The 19,046-nt window shown below is 44.6% G+C and overlaps 1 protein-coding gene across 1 annotated transcript in view; it reads left to right on the top strand.

The window, feature by feature from the left end:
• The window catches only part of DBT (dihydrolipoamide branched chain transacylase E2), a 182,061-nt gene that overhangs the window by 142,859 nt on the left and 20,156 nt on the right, over positions 1–19,046 (top strand). The window contains exons 6-8 of the mRNA XM_078644489.1: positions 1,072–1,315; positions 10,963–11,129; positions 13,349–13,426. Coding sequence (XP_078500615.1) covers positions 1,072–1,315; positions 10,963–11,129; positions 13,349–13,426 — 489 coding nt within the window. The remainder of the gene's footprint in view (positions 1–1,071; positions 1,316–10,962; positions 11,130–13,348; positions 13,427–19,046) is intronic.

The raw sequence follows: 19,046 nt of genomic DNA, 5'->3' as shown, positions 1-19,046 counted from the left end.
GTGGATTGGAGGCATCTGGTGTAATAAAAAAGTTATTCACCTTTGTACTGTAATGTGCACTCTTAGTCCTTAGTCTATCCATTTAAGATGACCCGGGCTCCAACCCCCAGTTTCGATGCAGTCAAGACATTCTGTGCACATAAGTGGTTGTTTAGGAACCCGAGGGTGGGAGATGCATATAAGAAAGGAACATGTACCTATAGTTGAATTAACAGTAGGTATGTTTGTCTCAGTGCCCGCTTCAATGGACAAGGCAGTAGGACATGTTATATGGCAATACCTACGGCAGTGAATTGGTTTTCCTTTACTTTCAATGATTTTGACACCGTGGTTCATGGTTTCATTTCTCTTATATTGAATGATCTGACCTCTGCCTTTATTTGCATCTGCTTGAGTGTTGTACATACAATTCAGGCGTGATAGAATAATGTTGCATGTCTGATTTGTATTACGGTGCCTCCTCTGATCAGAAACCGTGGCACGATTTTCAGTGGTCCAGGCAAAATAAAATGTTGCTAGATGGAGGGTTCCCCAGGCATAGAAAAGGGGCATTTTGCGACATTTTCTCAGTAATTTGGCAACACCTTTATCTGGTGTCCGAAATTAATACCTCACCTTATTTTACAGAAGCAGCTTCTCTCCCTCTGCTGTAAGATAAATACAGTTTGAAACGGTGGTGACACTGTTTGATTTTGAAGTCATCTTGGTTTGCGTACCTAGGTGATAGGAACACTAGAAGCACAAACCTTTTCTATAATGTTGAGCATTTCAGGGTTTACGTCAGCCTCTTGACGTGTCTGAGTATTTGCCACTGCCAGACCTAGTTTCTGGTACAACCCCTGCTTTCATTAGCACTTCTACTTTCACTTAAACACAACTTTTTAAAGCTGACGGTTTCCCAAGACATTTAAGGTTTCATGTGTTCTTGTCCTGACTGGACTAAATTGACATTTATAAAGTATTCTGTAGTCTTACCTTTATAACAAGTTGATTGTTCGAATGTACTATAGTAGATTAGGATTTTGTTTGTTTGGTTCTGATTGACTGGACATTGTATTTTATATTTTTCAGATCAAGCTTAGTGAAATTGTGGCAACTGGAAAAGATGGCCGAATCCTCAAAGAAGACATCTTGAACTTCATAGCTAAACAGACAGGCGCCATTTTACCTCCTTCTCCTCAGGCTGAGATCATCCCTCCTGCCCCAAAGTCGGAGTTTGTTCCTGCAGCACCAAAGGGCCAGGTGCCTGTTATTTCATTGCCCCTATCCAGACCTGCCCTGGTCACAGAAAAGGACCGAACTGAGCCCTTAAAAGGTACACATTATTTATCTACTCTTACCATAGAACTCGAAATTGCAATTGGAGGCAATGATTCTCCAACACGAAAAGGGGAAATGTTTGAATGGGCAAATGGGTTCATTCAGCTCTGAGACATATAAATAAAAATACATAGAGTCAGGAACGTTGTTAGAACTGGCTATTTCTGGTAGGCTAGGGCTGACGCCAAAGCCAGGCAGAAACCACCATTCTAGTCAGGGCAAGGGAGTCACACGCCAAGATAACCCCTGCTCACCCCCTTGGTAGCTTGGCACGAGCAGAGAGGCTAAACTCGGAGGCAATGTGTAAAGCATTTGCGCCAGCACACAACAGCAACAACATCCTAGGCACACCACAAAAGGAACTCCACACAAGGTTATATAAAAATAACTTCTGTATTGTCAAAATCACATCAGATAGAAATCACACATGTACATTGTGCCAACTGGCACGGGCAATATTCACAAGGGATTATTTACAAGACAGGGCAACATGGGCCACTGTCAGAATCAACACTTTTAGAAATAGAAATACTGTCAGAAATTAGAATAAAAGGATATAAAATCACTGTAGCACAAAATAACAGTTATAAATCACATCCAGTAACTACTGGGAACAGGTAAGTACCACCTACGCAACCCTAACCACCTTAGAATGTCACGCAGGGGACCAGGACCTCACTAGGACCACCTGTACTGGAAAGAACAACCACCTAAGAATAAAATACATTTAGGGGTATCAGCAAGAACACATTACACCTGATGCATCACAACATTCAGCGGTGTAGGAACCAGGCACATGATGCATCTAAAACACATTCAGAGGTGCAAGAACAAGGAAGACACATGATGTCTAAAAACATTCAGAGGTGCCAGAACCCAACTCAATAGCGCAAAAACACATGATGCATGAAAACGCATTCAGAGGTGTAAGATCAAGGTGCGTAATCATATTAAATGCATTACATTTCCTAGCACCATATCACATCGCGCAAAACTCACATTAGCCACTACTTGGGGCAGTCCCTAGGCCAGCTGGCCTTGTTGGGTCTAGGACGCCCTGTGTCTCAGTGTCAGGGCCTAAACGGTGCAGCTGCCCACTAATTGCTGGGCAGCTGGGATAAAAAGCAAACTAGGGCATGGGCTCTCACTAGCCCTTGAACAGTACTGCGCCACACGGCAGGAGCCCCACAGGCTCTTGAACCAATATGCCCCCATGAACCTCTCTGGTTCATCTGCACCTGTATTATCAAGTTCTTGTCATCCAAGAATAGTCTCTAGTCTCTAAAAATCAGTAGTAAAAATAACGTTACTGACTTATCTCAAAGTGGCTCTAAAAACGAGTAAACCAAGCAATGCCAGCGTAAGTAACCTACTGCACTGGCTCTTCAAACTACTGAGCCTCAACAATGTGAGCGCCTCCCAGGTAGTCGTGCCAGCACCCTCATGGACACTATCAGGTTAATATCCCACTCCTTGTGATGAAGCGCTCACCCCAAAAGCCTCGATGCCAGAAGACCTCTGATGTCAGCCCCGGCCGGTCCCGGTTGCTCTCCCGCCCGCTATTGGCAATCCAACAAGCGGCGCGGGAGGTATGCAGGCACTTGGTAGTTGGGACGGCAGGCCGGGGGTCACAGAGGCACTCGCGGTTCCCTCGGCGAGGACGGGTCTTCTCCGGGAAGGCTCTTCTTCGCGTCGCGGCTCCCGGGCATCTTCGAGCGCAGCTCCTCTCTGATGGGCCAATCACGTCGCGGCTCTGCAGGTGAGCCCTCGCAACCACCCGGGAGTCAGCCAACGGCAGTGCGGCTCCCGGGACCAGCCCCTGACGATGTCGAGCCGACAGCCAATCAGTGCGCGGCCTCGGCGATGACGCTGCGGCGCTGGACCAATCCCAGCGCGGCGTTACTGGGGGGCTCGTCTCCTTGGACCAATGGGAGCGCGGCGGCTTCGATCTTCACCCCCGCAGCTCCGATCAGGACGGCAACCTTCGAAGGGTGTTTCTGGCCCCGGGCAGTGGCGGTGAACAGGCGGCAGATGATTTTTGAGGGCGCAGGTCACGGCAAGACCGCCCTCCCAGCCACACAACCGCTTTAGTGCAGAACTTACGAGGGGAGACACCGCGGACCTCCGACCCTCGCTGAGTATGTGCCGATGAGCACACCGATCTCTGCCCACGCTCAGCAGTTGGTCATAAGCACGCACCCGGCCAAAACAGCCCGATCCTTACAGCGTTTTCAGTTTCTTGAGGAACCTTTTAACCCTGGGTTCCAGGAACAGGAGGCCAGCTCTTCTCAGGCCTTTGGAGATTCAAGTTGAAGACACAGCACACAGCAAAGTCTTTTTGGGTTCAAGCAGGCAGGGTCACAGCACACAGCAAAGCCCCTTTCTTCTTCTCAGCTTTTAGTTGAACAGCAGAACAGGTCAGCCCTTAGAGCACACAGCAAGGCAATCTTCCTTCAGTTCTCCAGCAGCCCTTCTTCCAGCAGAGGTTCCTCTTGATTGTAGAATCTAATCTTCTGTAGTCAGGGGTCCTTCTCTTATACCCCTAAAAGTCTTTGAAGTCCTTTGAAGTCTTTGTGCAAGTGGGCCCTGAGCCCGGTCTAAACCAGTTCTGGGTGTTGCAGGAGCACTGGGGCTTTCCTGGCTTCCTTCTTTCTTTCAGTATCAGGGACAGAGGTGACAGTCGCCCAGCGGGAGGTGGAGCCAGTATTGTGGTCAGGCAGGCACAGCCCTATTCACTCCTAGGTGCTATCTCCTCCCACTTCCCTGGCAGCAGATGCAGCCTTTCATCCACGGGCTGACTCAGACAACCTCCTGGGGGCTCTGCAGCCCCTGTCACCCTCAAACCAGACAGTCAATCCACAAGCAGGCCCAGGCAACTTGGGCCAGGCTCACCAGCCAATCACACGCCAATCACACGCCAGGCACAAATTACACAAATATGCCAACTTCTAAAAGTGTCACTTCTAGACTAGACATAATCATGCCGCATATACCATTGCGCAGCATTCAGTCTCACGAGTTCTCACATACCAAACTCGACCCTGCACTCCCCACACATCAGGAACTACCATGGGCATACATATTCCCCATTCATTCCTATGGGAGGGCAGGTCACTCACCACACATACACAGAGAGCTCACGCACTTTACACTGTACCACAGTGAAAAAGTGAGCAGAGGCCTAAAATCACCAACACCAGGTTCCAGAAACAGGCTAGGAAAAAGCAAAAAGTTTCGGGTTGAACCTGCCAAAAGGGCCAGGTCCAACAAACGTTAATCTAGGATCCTCAGCAGCTGACCAGAAAATGGATTGAAGGGGATGTTTAGTGAACCGCTGGCACTATTGCTAGTTGAAAAAGATGAAAAAACGCAGTTCTGAATCAGCAAACATGGAGGGGGAGGGTTAAATTATAGGGATCTTTATGGTGTTTACATTGTAATGGTATTTCAGTCTGACATGTTTTTGACTGAATAAATAGATTTAAATTTAAAAAAAAATAGCCTTAATGTTGATAGCCACTGCAAACTTGGTCTTTTCTGACCTCAAATAGCTTCACACAGGATTAGGGATTATACGCTTATAAAGTTTCTAGCTTTTTCAGCATTATTTTGTCAGGATTAACTGCCTACCCAAATGTAATAGTGAGCCTTAAACCATACAAATGTTTTCCATTTATCCAGCAAAGGATTGCTTGATAGTAAACTTGTTTATTTAAGTACCCCACCTCTACAGTAATTTACATTTTATGTTTTATGTTCCCTTTTCAGCCCCAAATGCAATTAAACCATGGTGTTTTGATTGAAGTGTTTTATTTAATTAATACAAATCCATGCAAATCAATGAGTAACGTACTCCAGGTTGCTGCATTGAGTGAAGCAGCCTTTATCCGGTGTCTGCAGTGCATGCCACAAACAATTTCCAATTCCAATTGAGTTTCTTACAGAGGGTTTCCTTTTTACAAACAATCAAATTAAAGAAAGATTTTTACAGCGGCATCCCCTCTATTAAAGCGGAGTAGGGCTGCCTCCCTGCTGCCACCCTCCAATAAAAGGGTAATAAAATCGTTTAATTTTAATCCCCCGGACCCACACACTTAGGACTCTGACGAGTCTTGCGGGCAGGTCCAGGGGATGACACTACTGGTGGAGGGAGTGGTAGTGCACTCCCTTCATTGCGCATGAAGGTTTGGCCATCCAAATTCAGACCGGCCAAACCCTCGTGCGCAGTGTAGCTCTCTCCAACCCCAGCTGCGTTGCACAGGCTCCTAGTTTGCCTGGGAGCATACGCTGCCAGCGCTTAGCCTATCCCGATGCTGCTTTCATGCAGCGTCAGTATTGGCCACAGTGCAGCCTGGAAGCCTGTGCCCAGATGCAGGAAGAGCGTGATGCGGTGGGAGACAGTGACGTTAAGGTAAGTTTAAAAAAAATATTTATATATATTCTTTTTGATCCCTGAACCTGCCTCCGCCCACCCCCACCTCCCTCCTGCCTCCGACCCATCCTGCCACTTTGGAAGGGGACGGGCCCCACTGCTGGATTTTTTGCCTGTTGGCTTCTTTTCAAGCAAAAGATTCAGATTAGACAAAAAATGAAATAAGCAATGAAGAGTCTGCAATACTCTAACACCCATTCCAACATGTTGAGATGTGCTGGAATGCCTTCACGAAGAAGTAGGTTTGTTAACCTTTCTCTGAATTTTAGGATATTTTTTCTGTGTAAGGTCTGGGAAACCAGAGGGTGGAGCCATTGCAGTAGAGAAATATTCATTTGAACCACGCATATGTGAGCAGTTTAATAGCCATTAGGTCAAGGAAATCTCTGCCTAAAGCATCTGATAAACTGCTGCTACTGGATACCTGGTTAGGTGTATTAAAGCTCTCCTATGCAGGGCCCTTTGGAAGAAATGCACAAATGATAGCTAAAGCCGTGCATGTTCAGCATTATCCATAAAACTTCATTCTAAGCCTTTTCAGACTTGCCAACAATCTTTACTTGAATACTTGTGTAGGATAGCCAGCCGAGATATTGCCACCTAAAGACAATTGGAATTTAGTGTGGTAGACTCTTAAGGGGACAAATACACCTAAGTAAGCATAAGCGTTGAAAATGCTTTAGAGAAAGGTGTTGGTTTGAAAGACAAGTCTAATATCTGCTATCGGAATGGAGAAAAATACGACACTCTGGATGCATAGTAGGAGCCACAAATGCCAGCAACACGTGTGTCAAACCCAAGACACAAATCTGCTGATGCCACGAAAATTTGTTAAAGCTCATTTCTAGGCAAAGATACAATTCCAACTTGTGAAACCAAAATTGTACCTATGATGACTCATTCCACCAATTTCACAAAACATCAAAGATAGTCGAGCAGACCATCGAAAATAACGGTGTGGTTCAAAACAAAAATTGCCTGCCCCAAATAGTTGGTACTTTACTCCATATGCCTTGTACTCTTTAGGTTTCGCCTGGCGTCCGCTGCACAGCAGCGTTCGCGCAGGCGAAATCTTATGTTACAACAGTACGAGGGGCTTTGTCCCGCCTGCTCTTCCATTGGCTAGCTCCATAAATGGAGGCTAGCCATTGGAAGATAGATCTGTCCGTCATTGCCGGAGCAGATTCGTGGGCGTTCCGGCGATTTTTACTCATCCCGCCCCCTTGCGATCGTCATTGCGGCGGTGGGCGGATGTTGTTTTTTTTCCCGCCAGGGTTTGTTTTGGGCATTTCTTTGAAGATGGCGCCCGGTGGAGAGTGATTTCAGCCCCTGCTCTGTATCCCGCAGGAGAGTGAGCTCTGCCCGTAATGCTTTTTTTTGTTCGCCGTCACCGGCCCTTCTAAAAGTATTCTTACTTTCTGTGTCCTCACTGGCCCCCTTTCCTTCGGCTGTTGCCGGCGCGTATAAACGCGCCTTCCCTTTGTCTGTCTGTGGGTCCCGCTGGCTCTCAGAGGAATGCGCTGCCAGCTGCCCATGTGTGCTGCAGTCACTGAAGGGTGCCCATGGCTGCTTCTCGATCTTGTTTTCTTAATCTCTCTTCCGCCCCCCACTTCCATCTCTCGCAGTCTCTCCCTCTTGCTGTCCTCTTCCCTCCCCGTCGCCCTCTGCGCTTTCTCCATTCATTATTCCTCGCCGCGGCCAGTGCTCACACTACTGCACATCTGCCTGCTCTTTTCTCAGGCTGGGCTATTATTCCCTCGTCTCCACTGCAGGCAGCAGCCTCCTCACAAAGTAATTCAAAGCCTCCCCGGCAGCGGCAGCCGGTGCCCGGCCACGTGCAGCCCTGCTCCGAAACGTCTGCGCCGACAATAGCCTGGCGCAGTGCAGAGCTGGCCGGGGCCTGATAAAGCAGAGGCTGGCCAGGAGGGGCACGAATCAGACCGCACATTCAAAACCGGCCTCTTCGAAATGCGACTGGGCTGAGAACTTTTATTTCCAGCAGCGACTTTGTCTGGGCTAAGAAATAACATCCCGACTCAATCCCTCTTTTATGCTGCTACAACATTTACAATTTTTATTTTCAAACCGCGCCGACGTTCAGCAGGATTACTTGTCTTTTGTTAAACTGATCAGTAAAGTGTGACGCGTGAGACTGCGAGCGGACATGACAACCTTACTATGTGAGAGGAGTGTGGTGGCGTGGACTTTTGGGCGGCTAGCAAATAAAGACGCACACACCAGTACTCTGGTACATACACTGACCACGCCAGACGCGCTGTCAGCGATTTATTGGACCCTACACGTCGCCGTGGGGTAATCAGAGGTCGGTGACTCCAGTACTACTTTTGACCTCTGATCACAACTAGGGGCTAATTCTGTTTCCGATGAAAACCCCTGTTGTGGCCTGTTGCTCGCTGTGCATGTGCCCCCTCCCCCCACCCCCCTGACCGTCATTGTGCTCGAGTCCCCCCCCACCCCACTTACCCTTGTTGTGCTCATGTCCCCCCACCCCCTGACCGTCGTTGTGCTCGAGCCCCCCCACCCCCTTGACCCTCGTTGTGCTCGTGTCCCCCCCCCCCCCTCAAAGCTAGCCTGTGTAGCAAAGCATGAATTTCAGCTTTGACTATACATTAGGCCGTGGGGTAACTCCCGTAGGTGAGCTAATTAGTCGCCACCAGGTCAGAGCCCCATTCCTGTGAGTGCGGGCCCCACTAGCCCTGCGCCGCGTTGCCTGCTCCGCTGCACGTGCAGTGACCGCATTGACTGCCCCAGCCCCACTGACTTCTCATGTCTCTCTGCCCCCGCCGGTCGCTCCCAACGACAGCCGCTTGTGTCTGGCTGTCAGTGCCCGGGTACAGCGTTTCTTCCAACAACAAGCGCCTCCCTATTTGGCCAAATAAGGGCATTCCTGCCCTCGCATATAACCAACCCTTCAACCTATAGACTGGCCGACCTCACCTAGGCATGTCGGCTTTAAAGCAATGTGCATCACACAATGAGCCAGACACCATTCTGGGAGGAGATTCTTTCTGCAGCAGCTCCGTAAACAGATCTCTACACACTCTGTTAGCTACGCTCTTTTTTTAACAACTGTTTTTATTAGTGTTTTTGCCTCTGTTGCCTGCTTGCAGTCCGGTTTTGTGTGTGCCTATGTTGCCTGCTTGCGACCCGGTTTTGTGTGTGCCTCTGTTGCCTGCTTGCGACCCGGTTTTGTTTGTGCCTCTTTTGCCTGCTTGCGACCCGGTTTTGTGTGTACCTCTGTTGCCTGCTTGCGATGCAGTTTTGTGTCTGCCTCTGTTGCCTGCTTGCAATGCGGTTTTGTGTGTGCCTCTGTTGCCTGCTTGCGACCCGGTTTTGTGTGTGCCTCTGTTGCCTGCTTGTGACCCGGTTTTGTGTGCGTGTGTGTGGGTGCAAATGCAATAGGTGTCGCATTTGCGAGAGATTAGGCTATTGGCTTTGTAAATGACAATGCCATTTATTTATGTTTTCAAAGCCAACACATAAATAAAAATGTTGTCATTTACAATGCCAATAGCTCTAACTTTTCCAAAGGCGAAACCGTTGCATTGTAAATTCTTGTTTTTTGTTCGCTGATAGAAACTGTTCGAGTTCGGCGATGGGAGGGATTGGATGAGTCCCAGATAGGCTGTCCTGTTTTCAGTGTTTATATTTTTTGTCGATTTCAGTGGTGTTTTCTGAGTGTTTGTCACACCTTTTGAAATTCGTGCTTATCAGTGATTATTCAGCAGCGTAACCCCCAAAATAGATAGTAACTGTATTTTCCAGGGTTTACAAAATATTTTGTGGTTTTTGCAGTGATTGTTATAAAGTACATATTTATTATAAAGTACATATTTATTATAAAGGAGAACTAATGGGGGTTTGTAGTGTCTTACCATTTCATAAGTCTGATGGACTTATGCTAGACCATTTTAAGCATGGAAAGACTGTGCATTGTACTTTCACTGACACTGACCTTATTACTGTCTCTACCATCTCATTACCTCTTACACACACTCATCAGGACTCTGTTTGATTTATATGATTAAGTAAGAGTGCCATATTCAAATGTGTTAAAACACACATTCCTGGACACAGTTTGGGTCATGAATCTACTTCTTACTAAATACTGTGGTATTGTAAGGGTTGTCAACCCTGCCAACCTTGTGAAACGATTACAATTTTAAATTACACCAGATCAATTGGTAGCCCTGTATTCTAAGGCTCCAAAATCTTAATGCTTTAAGCATGCTCGCCACTGCTTATCTGCACTCTTTGCCTGACAACATTGAGGCGGTGCTGCTGTTGTGTGTATATTCACAGCTGTCAAGTCTCCCCGAGGCAAATTTCTCACTTAAATCAGTCCTTATATTTTAGTAGACATCCCATTGTATTCTAGGACTTACAATTTTACTGTTAACATTGTAACTATGGGCTCCAAAGCCCCAGCAGTAAAGTACAGTTGGGTAAAAAGCCAGAATTAACTAAAGGTATCACAAATAACAAGGCAGTTTTGTTGTTTTGTTGGGGCATGGAAAGATTTGTCATGATTTCACTGCTATCCCATGTTCATAGTGAAATCCCTCTTTTCACAGGTAACCTGTCACTACACCATGAATGTTTAAATCCTGGGGTACTTGACAAGTGACCTGCTATCAATACTGATTTTGTTTGAAAAGGGGGCTGAGGTGTCAAAGGGTTTTACCCGTTCTGTGGGTAAATATGATAGTACATATTGGCCATTTCACTAGTCAGTGGAAGTATTATAACAGCCAAAATATTAAACATCATTTTAGTACTTCTAGGTTCTCTGCAATGCATAAAGTCATTTGCTCATACCTAAAACATGCTTCAAAACCCTGCCTCTTGAATCCAAGCACATAAAACTGGAGGAAACTAAAGGATGAAACAATATTTCAGTGAACTCTAAACAACAAAACTGAGGCAGAATAATCCTTGAACAGTTTTTCTTGCTGCTACCTTGTATAATACAGGTACATTGTGTTGACCCATTCAGAAATAAATAAAAAGGAGTCATTCTCAATTTCCTTTCTTTAAATGGCATAATAATTTGTGGTTGTGCCGGTGTTTATCAGTGTAGATATGTTGTGGGGTTTTATCAGTTTTTACAGCTTTAAACCTAAAGCAGGATAACATAACAGGCAAACATAATATATGATTGGCTGAAACATTTTGTGTACATGTTTTAGGCTTCCACAAAGCAATGGTCAAGACGATGAGTGCTGCTTTGAAGATTCCACATTTTGGTTATTGTGACGAGATTGACTTGACTCAGCTGGCCCAGCTAAGAAATGAACTGAAACCTGTGGCTGAAACCCGTGGCATTAAACTTTCCTTTATGCCATTCTTTATAAAGGTGAGTGCATCCTTGTGCCAATACTAGATGCCACGGTTCACCAAATGTAGTAAGACCTCTTCATTTTCTCCCCTTGCAGTACTGCCCCCACCTGCTTTTTACAGGACATCCTTTCCTCAGTCTTGTTGGGATTCAAACTGGTGAAAATTAATGCTAATTGTTCCCTTTAGTGATAATTCCTTCCCCTCCATTTCATGCAGCGACTAACCATGTGTGATATAAAGCTCCTTCTTGTTGACACCAGGCTTCCTTCATTGTCTTTCTGCAACCTGTCTAATGTTCTCCTATCGCATGATTGAAGTTTTAACGAATTAGTCTTACTAGTCATCTACGATTTAACCATGCTGAAATGGAATGTCTTTGCAGCACCACCTATCAGTCCAGGTTATACAAACTCCAGCGGGGCATGAGGTCCATTCTGCCACTTAGTAATGTGTAGTGGCCCCGTGAAAATAGCACATTGCTAGCTCTAGAACTTGACAGTGGGTGCCTCATCTTGATTCCTTCTGACCACTTCCTATCCTGTTGTTTTTATATAGCAGCAGTCAGTCAGGCCACCCATTAGTTTAGCACGCTCTGTTTCAAGCTGTGTGTAAAGTGAAAGACTTGCATTTAAATTGCAGACATACATGACTTGTAGTATTGTTTCCTTCAAGGTTCATTATTTGAGTAACATTTGAAGTACCGAAAATTATATTATCACCTCCCAACAATAATCATTGCATTACAAAATCCCCTTACCATTACCAATAAGCAGTCGGTCGGCAGTGTAGAAGGTTCAAGCGTTTATTACACAAACTCTGCCAGAGGAGCTCCTTGCGACCTAACCCACGAGGTCCGCCAAGAAGACTGCTGGCACATTGTCAGCACATCACATATATACAGTTGCGTTGGCATCATTATTGCCTAACATGGAAAAATACAAATTGGTACAGGCTAGTACAGTAATAGGAAAACCCATATAAGGCACACAAAGGGCTCCTGGTTTCGCTCAGGCAGCAAGGTCAGACGGGTGACTCCCTTCTGTCTTCCCAGAGACGGTCCACCCTGCACCCCTCCCGGAATGTGCTTATCGGCCCTTCTTCAGCTAACTACGACCGTGTCGATTCTAACGAGCTGAAACAGCAGTTTCTGCAACAGTTGGTTTCTTTCCCAGGAGCAAGGCTTTAGAGCTAAATGAGAATAGGGCCTGTGCATGTACGATATTAAAGAGGGCCATAATATGGTATTCATATAGCGTAACGTGGTGTGAAGCTAAATTAAAGTAAATACCGCAATACTACTTTTTGCGTGTCTAAAGTGTGGGTTTAGGGACACCATGCTAATCCTAACATATCGATTATCAATACTACGTGATCAGGAATCGATTCTGGTACCTCACATTAACATGGGAAATAGTAACACATTAGTACCAGTCCAGCTGAATTGTCGTTGTAAGAGCAATACAAAACTCAGTTATTAAAAAATGTCGGAAACCTTGCACTTACACCTGCATTCTATTCAGGCTGGGCTTTGGCACCATAATGTTGCATTCAGTAAATGCTGATATCACGTGGTGCGGTGTTCCATCCCCATTGGAAGTTCCAAATCACAAACTGGAGAGTAACCAGGTAATAACAGATTACTTCCATTGCTCCAAGTTGCAAAACTCATAATTTATTGTGTTTTTCCCTACACAAATTTAGCGAGGTTTTAAAATAGAGTCTGCACACAAATCTGGATCACATGTTTAAATTGAACAGTAATTTCAAACATGTAATCCAGATTTTTGTGCAGACTCCATTTTGTACTCCAATAGGGATTACCACTGCTCTGACAATCGGTTTTAAAGAGTGCGGTCTTTAAACTAGGTCGATTCAAGCCTCTCGCTTTTACTGGCTGATAAGCAAAGGGGCTAGCTAAGTAGATAGTTGTGGTGTGAAACTAGTGTAGAATCCTATTATTGAGTTTTCACTTGGGGCGTATGCGAAGAAATATGTGCCTCGCTGGCTTACAATTAGAAATTTTATTAGCAAAGCTAGCAATTAAATGCTTCTCTTACAGAAGTCTCTTTGTTCAAACTGTGCTCCAATTGTCATTTTTGTGGTGGAAAATGCCCTTACTAAACTGTCGCGATAATTCACTCGTACATATGTGTGTGCGGAAATCTGTTGTACTTGTGTTTTGCTCCGTACATCACAAAAAATCTAATAATAAAATGTACTGCATTCTGTTTGCAGGCAGCATCGCTGGGGCTGTTACATTACCCGGTGCTTAATTCATCGGTGGATGAAAACTGTCAAAATATCACATACAAGGTTTGTACAATAAGGAATGTGTAAAATAAATTGAATAGTAGCATCTCCGTTTGTTTAAATAAAGTCAATGGACGTAAATTTAACTGTTGGAATAAAATTATGGATTTAGTTGACCTTTAAATACTTTATGATTTGTTTTAACTACGAGTATATTCAATTGTTAGAATAAAATTACATTAGTTTCTTTACATATTTTATACTGCTTTTTACGGGTCACATATCTTGATTTCTAATACTAGACTACTGGGTAACCGCGGCATTATCCGAGTTATCATTGCTTTTAATCGCCTGTGTACCTGGTTTATACAAGATCAATCCATGATTACTGGTATGATTCTTGCACTTCTAAGACACTAGACTCCACAGGATGTAATACAAGAGTAGCGGTATGCAGTTACTGAGTTTAAGGATGATGGATCTATCTGAATTTTCCTAATATGCAGTATGTGGGTTCTTCATGATAGGCCTTGAATAGTGAGCTTTTAGATGTAGCACAAGAAGCATTCAGTAACAAGTACCGTTTTGAATGTAGAAACACAACCGGTGTTGGACAGAGATGAGGAAGTTGAGTGGCACGTTGTTGGCACGCTTGTACTCATCTACTCGGCAATATGGCCTCTGTGCTGCTTGTTGGCAACTCTAAGCTGATTGACTTTGGCCGTAGTACAATCCAAATGGATTAGCAAGGTGTTGATGATCTGTGTTTATTTGCATCTGCTTTAATAGGTATTTCTGCACAACTTTGTGTTTTTTTTTTTTTTTTTTGGAAGAAAATATTAATTTGACTTCTTTAATTGTTACTAAATATGACCTGGATGGATATTAACTAATTGTCTTATGAGGCATTGCTGTGCAATACAATTGAACATTATGAATGAACCTTTTCCCCAACGTGCTTGTGGCATTTCCAAATTAGCTTCTTTACCAGTTGACGCTGCTGTGTCAGGGCCCCCCTTCTATTGTTAATGCTCCGTCGATGAGCGGTGGAAGGACGCACCAATGTAGTTCAAGTGCAGGCATTCGTGCACCGATCATTTGCGGAGGGAACTTTATCTGTGAAGGCTTCCAGGGTAGATTTAGTGCCTGGCTCCCTCCTGCAAAAGAAAAAAGGAAGTTGACTGGCTGAAAAGAAGTTTTCACTCTGAAAATACACCCACCAGGGAGGGCATCCCCACTACTTCATTGAAAACTCCTATTAATAGTGTTATTCAAGACTCCGTGGACAAACTTTAAATTAAACTGGATTGTATGATTAAGGGACTGTTTCAACTCTTGGGGCAACATTTAGGAAATATCGAGCAAGGGAAGAATGATCTTAAAGAGGGCTATTTTATTATCCCTCACCATGGGGGGGTAGGGGGGGGAGTATACAGCGGACTTGTTCGGAGGGTAGCCTGTCTAATAATAGCCTGGTAAAGGGTGCCTTAGGAAGATTAGTCCAGGAGGGCGCTTTGGATAGGAGCAAAGACATTTCTTTGAGAGAGACTGCTCGTTCAGTTTCATGGTCTTCCGTTCGTTGTGCTAGCTCTTCTTTTGTTTCTCAATATCGTTCAGTGTTCTCAGAGTGAGGTTGTTATAATTTTGTCGCCTGCTGCTGATTTATGGCACAGTTGTGTCCTACGTCCAGCTAAAAAATAAGGTGACCCATTGGATTGGCTCACACTCCAATATAGATGTGAAAGCTTTACAAGGGGACTGCGTGATGGTCCACATCAATTGCCCTACGGAAGCAGCGCAAGTTTTGGCTGCTATTTGCTCCTTTAGACTTGGCAAACTGTCTTTAATTCAGGCCCTTCCGTCGGGTTTCTTCTACATTTGTCCTGAACACAAGTGGGTCGCCTGGGTATCTTCCCGCCTACAAAGCTTCCCACAACCATGTCTTTGTCGATTGCTAATCGATATGCTCCTTTGAGCTCTTTGAAATCTCGTGATTGACTTGAACATCTTGATTCATTACCTACGGTAGGAATTCCACTTGATGGTTGATCTTTTGTTCATTCCCCGGCAGGCCCAGCTGTGCGTAACTTTAATTAATTTAACTTATTAAGCTGAAATATCACCGGACTTGCCTCCAAATTGAGTGACCCGAACTGGCATTTATTCATTAGAAAGTTCAATATGATATGGTTACAGGAATCATGGTAGACTTTGAATTGTTTCTTTTTGGAGGGTGGTAGAACTGGGGGTCTCTGTTTGGCAATGTTATACACCTTTGACCAAATAAGGCCCGTTGCTTCTAAGTCAGGGAAAGGAGATTACACTCCTGGATAACCCCTGCTCACCCCCTTGGTAGCTTGGCACAAGCAAACAGGCTTATCTCAGAGGCAGTGTGTTAAGCATTTGGGAACACATACAGTAATACAGTGAAAAGACTACAGATGTACACCACACAGGTTTTATAAAAATAAGTATTCTTTATATAGACTTTTCACAAGACCATAAACGACAAAAATCCACAATACTGTAATCAATAATAATTCTTCAAGATGGTAGAAATAGTTCAAAAATAGGTTATTCACTTGAAAGCAGTCTTTAGCAACAGATACCCCAAAGGGAGTTATCACGATGTCAAGGTCAAAGAAATACCAAAGTACTGCGCTGTGGCACAGCAGCAGGTGTTGGCCCTATGTCGCAAGTCGGAGCAGCACTCACGGCTGTGGCATGCTTACGATGTCATTCGCTGATGTCGATGTGGCGGCCGGCGTCTGGTCAACGTTGCAAGTTGGAGCAGCGCTCACGGCTTCGATGCAGAGGACGGCATCACTCGCCGACGTCGGTGTTGCAGAATTTCTTCTGCAGCGGCTAAAACAGCAAGTTCCAGGTGCAGGCTAACAGAAGGGGTGAAGTCTGGTATCTCTGAGACTTCGGTCAGGAGGCAAGCTCAAATCAAGCCCTTGGAGTAATAATCTGCAAGATGATGAAAGTTCTTAAAAAGGTCCTTCTCCTTTCCTTAGCAATAAAGAAACCACTGCAGGCCAACCCAGCAAACAGCACACTGGCAGAGGGGCAGTCCAAACACCTACAGCTTTCTTGGTTCTTCTCCTTGGCAAAGGTTCGTATTGTGTTCCCAGAAGTAATCTAAAGTCTTGGGATCTGGGTCCCCACATTTATGCTGCAAAATCCTTTGTCCTCTGAAGGCAGAGGGGCCTGTACCTAGTCCTAACCAGTTCTGTGCAGTCCTGGAGCACTTTGTTTACAGGACCCCTTCTTTCAGTTGGCAGGGTGGGCCAGGGTCAACAAACACACCACAGGAGGTGGAGCCAGCATTGTGGAGGCAGGTACAACCCTATTCAGACCCAGGTGCTACTCCTCCCACCCATCTACATGCAGATAGGTCTATTCCCGCCTTGTGCTGACTCACACTGTTTCCTGGAGCCACCCCAGCCCCTGTCACTCTCAAACCAGACATACAATACACAAGCTAGCAGAGGCAGGCTGGCTGGTTAGGCAAGAAAATACTTACTTTCTAAAAGTGGTATTTTCAAACACAGAATGTTAAAACCAACTTTACTAAAAGATGTATTTTATCATTCTGAGTTCAGGCATACTAAATTCTGGTTCTGATCACTAAAAACGCTATGTGATATGTTGAAACTAGATATCAATAAGAAAAGAGGCAGAAACAAAGATAAAATCTAGAATAGTATAACGGGCCCTGGCAGTAAAAGTAGGGAGAATTTATGATTCTGGGGAGTTAGCAAACTTATCCAGAGAGAAGTCTAGATTATTATTATTTAAGATATTGTTTAGCTGTGTACTTTCTCTTGAGTGTTCCATATGTAAACCTTTTAAACCCTACAAAAAAAATACTTACACAATCAAGGGAGCTCTCACATTAATATATATTAAAATTACCAGCGATGATTAAATTGGACAAGCCTTCTCCTTTTCTAGGTAGTGATTCAATTAAAGAAACCAGCAATTGAATATTAAAAGAATTATGTGACCCTGATTTTGCATTATAGAAATGCAATAAATATAATGCTGTGGAACCAAGCAAAATTATTCTAATCACTACCCAGAAAAGGAGAAGGCGTGTCCAATTTAATCATCGCTGGTAATTGTAATATATATTTATGTGAGAACTCCCTTGATTGTGTAAGTATTTTTTTTTGTAGGGTTTAAAAAGGTTTACATATGGAACACTCAAGAGAAAGTACACAGCTAAACAATATCTTAAATAATAATAATCTAGACTTCTCTCTGGATAAGTTGGCTAACTCCCCAGGATCATAAATTCTCCCTAATTTTACTGCCAGGGCCTGTTATACTATTCTAGATTTTATCTTTGTTTCTGCCTCTTTTCTTATTGATATCTAGTTTCAACATATCACAGGGTTTTTAGTGATCAGAACCAGGTTTTCCTTACCTTAAGATGATGGCGGCCCATTTTAACTAGATTCCAGGGGTCATCAGAAGTCTGTTCTCCAACTAATCAGGGGAGGCACTGAAGGTGGGGGATGGTGGAGACTGAACGCTTGAAACAAACGTTGTTTCGTAGCTGCGCGCTGGATTTTGCCAACTGTTTAGATTTAACTGCTAGTAATCAGGCGATCATAGCGCACTTCAGAAATATTTTGTATAAGGTAGTGGCGCTTTTACACCTCCTAGAAACTAACTCTATCCCCCCACCGCCAAATGGTTTGATTCTAGCTGTTCCAAGGCCTTATGGATGGACCCTAAAGAGTGCACTAAAAGCTGACTCCAGAGATGGAGAGCTTGTTGCAACTTGCCATTCGAACTATATATCTGAGCTAAAAAGGTGCAAAGATGCCCCGAGGGAACAACCTTGGGATGATTTAGCTTAAGCAAGCACTTGGAAAAGTAGCTCGACTTTTTGGCACATTGCTAATCAACCATAATTTGCGCAGGCCAATAATGTTGCCTTATGCCATCATATTGCTGGTAACCATGGGTCTATCATTTCGAAAGTATATATAATAATTCACCCCATGCGGAGGCAGTTGTGTTAGAAATGCAAATTTTCTGGAGTTCGTATTTGGATTCTTTTGGGGGAGAAAGTCACCCAGGAATTGTTAGGACTAGCAAGCAATAAAGCTCCAGTTCTGGATGGATTTCCCCCAGATGTGTGCCTAAATGACGTTGTAGTCTGGGTCCCAGTATTGACTCGGATCCTAAACGCGGTGGTTAGGGCGGGTCCCCTCTTGCTTGGTCCACATCAGTTATAGTTCCTGTCCTCAAAAAGGGCTTCACATGGATGTTGCGGTTTTGATGGCGAGTACTGCTAAGGGATTGCAACCCCTCCTGAATTCCTTTGCCACCTTTATGGATAAGCTTGATTCGGCAGTCAATTTTACTAAGTCCTTTGTGATGGTAATGGGTCCCAGTTCGACCAAGACGCAAGCTTTTAACATTTGCAATCGCACCATTTCAAAGGTCAAGGCTTTCCCATATCTGGGAGTCCTGTTCAATTCCAATGTGGACCGGAAACCCCTACTGGCAGCTAAGAATGAGGAGCCTACTAGATCTGTTGCGACAGTTTTTGACTTTGCATCTAGGCTTGGTAGTAAACCCCTTCAGGCCCTGGTGAAGTTATACCATGCCAAGTGTATCTCTAAGGTTTCATATGGAAGTGACCTCTGGGGCTACGTAGCATTTA

The sequence above is a fragment of the Lissotriton helveticus genome, chromosome 1_1, assembly GCF_964261635.1.
Source record: "Lissotriton helveticus chromosome 1_1, aLisHel1.1, whole genome shotgun sequence".
Lineage (NCBI taxonomy): Eukaryota > Metazoa > Chordata > Amphibia > Caudata > Salamandridae > Lissotriton > Lissotriton helveticus.
This window is presented reverse-complemented; position numbering and strand designations above follow the sequence as displayed.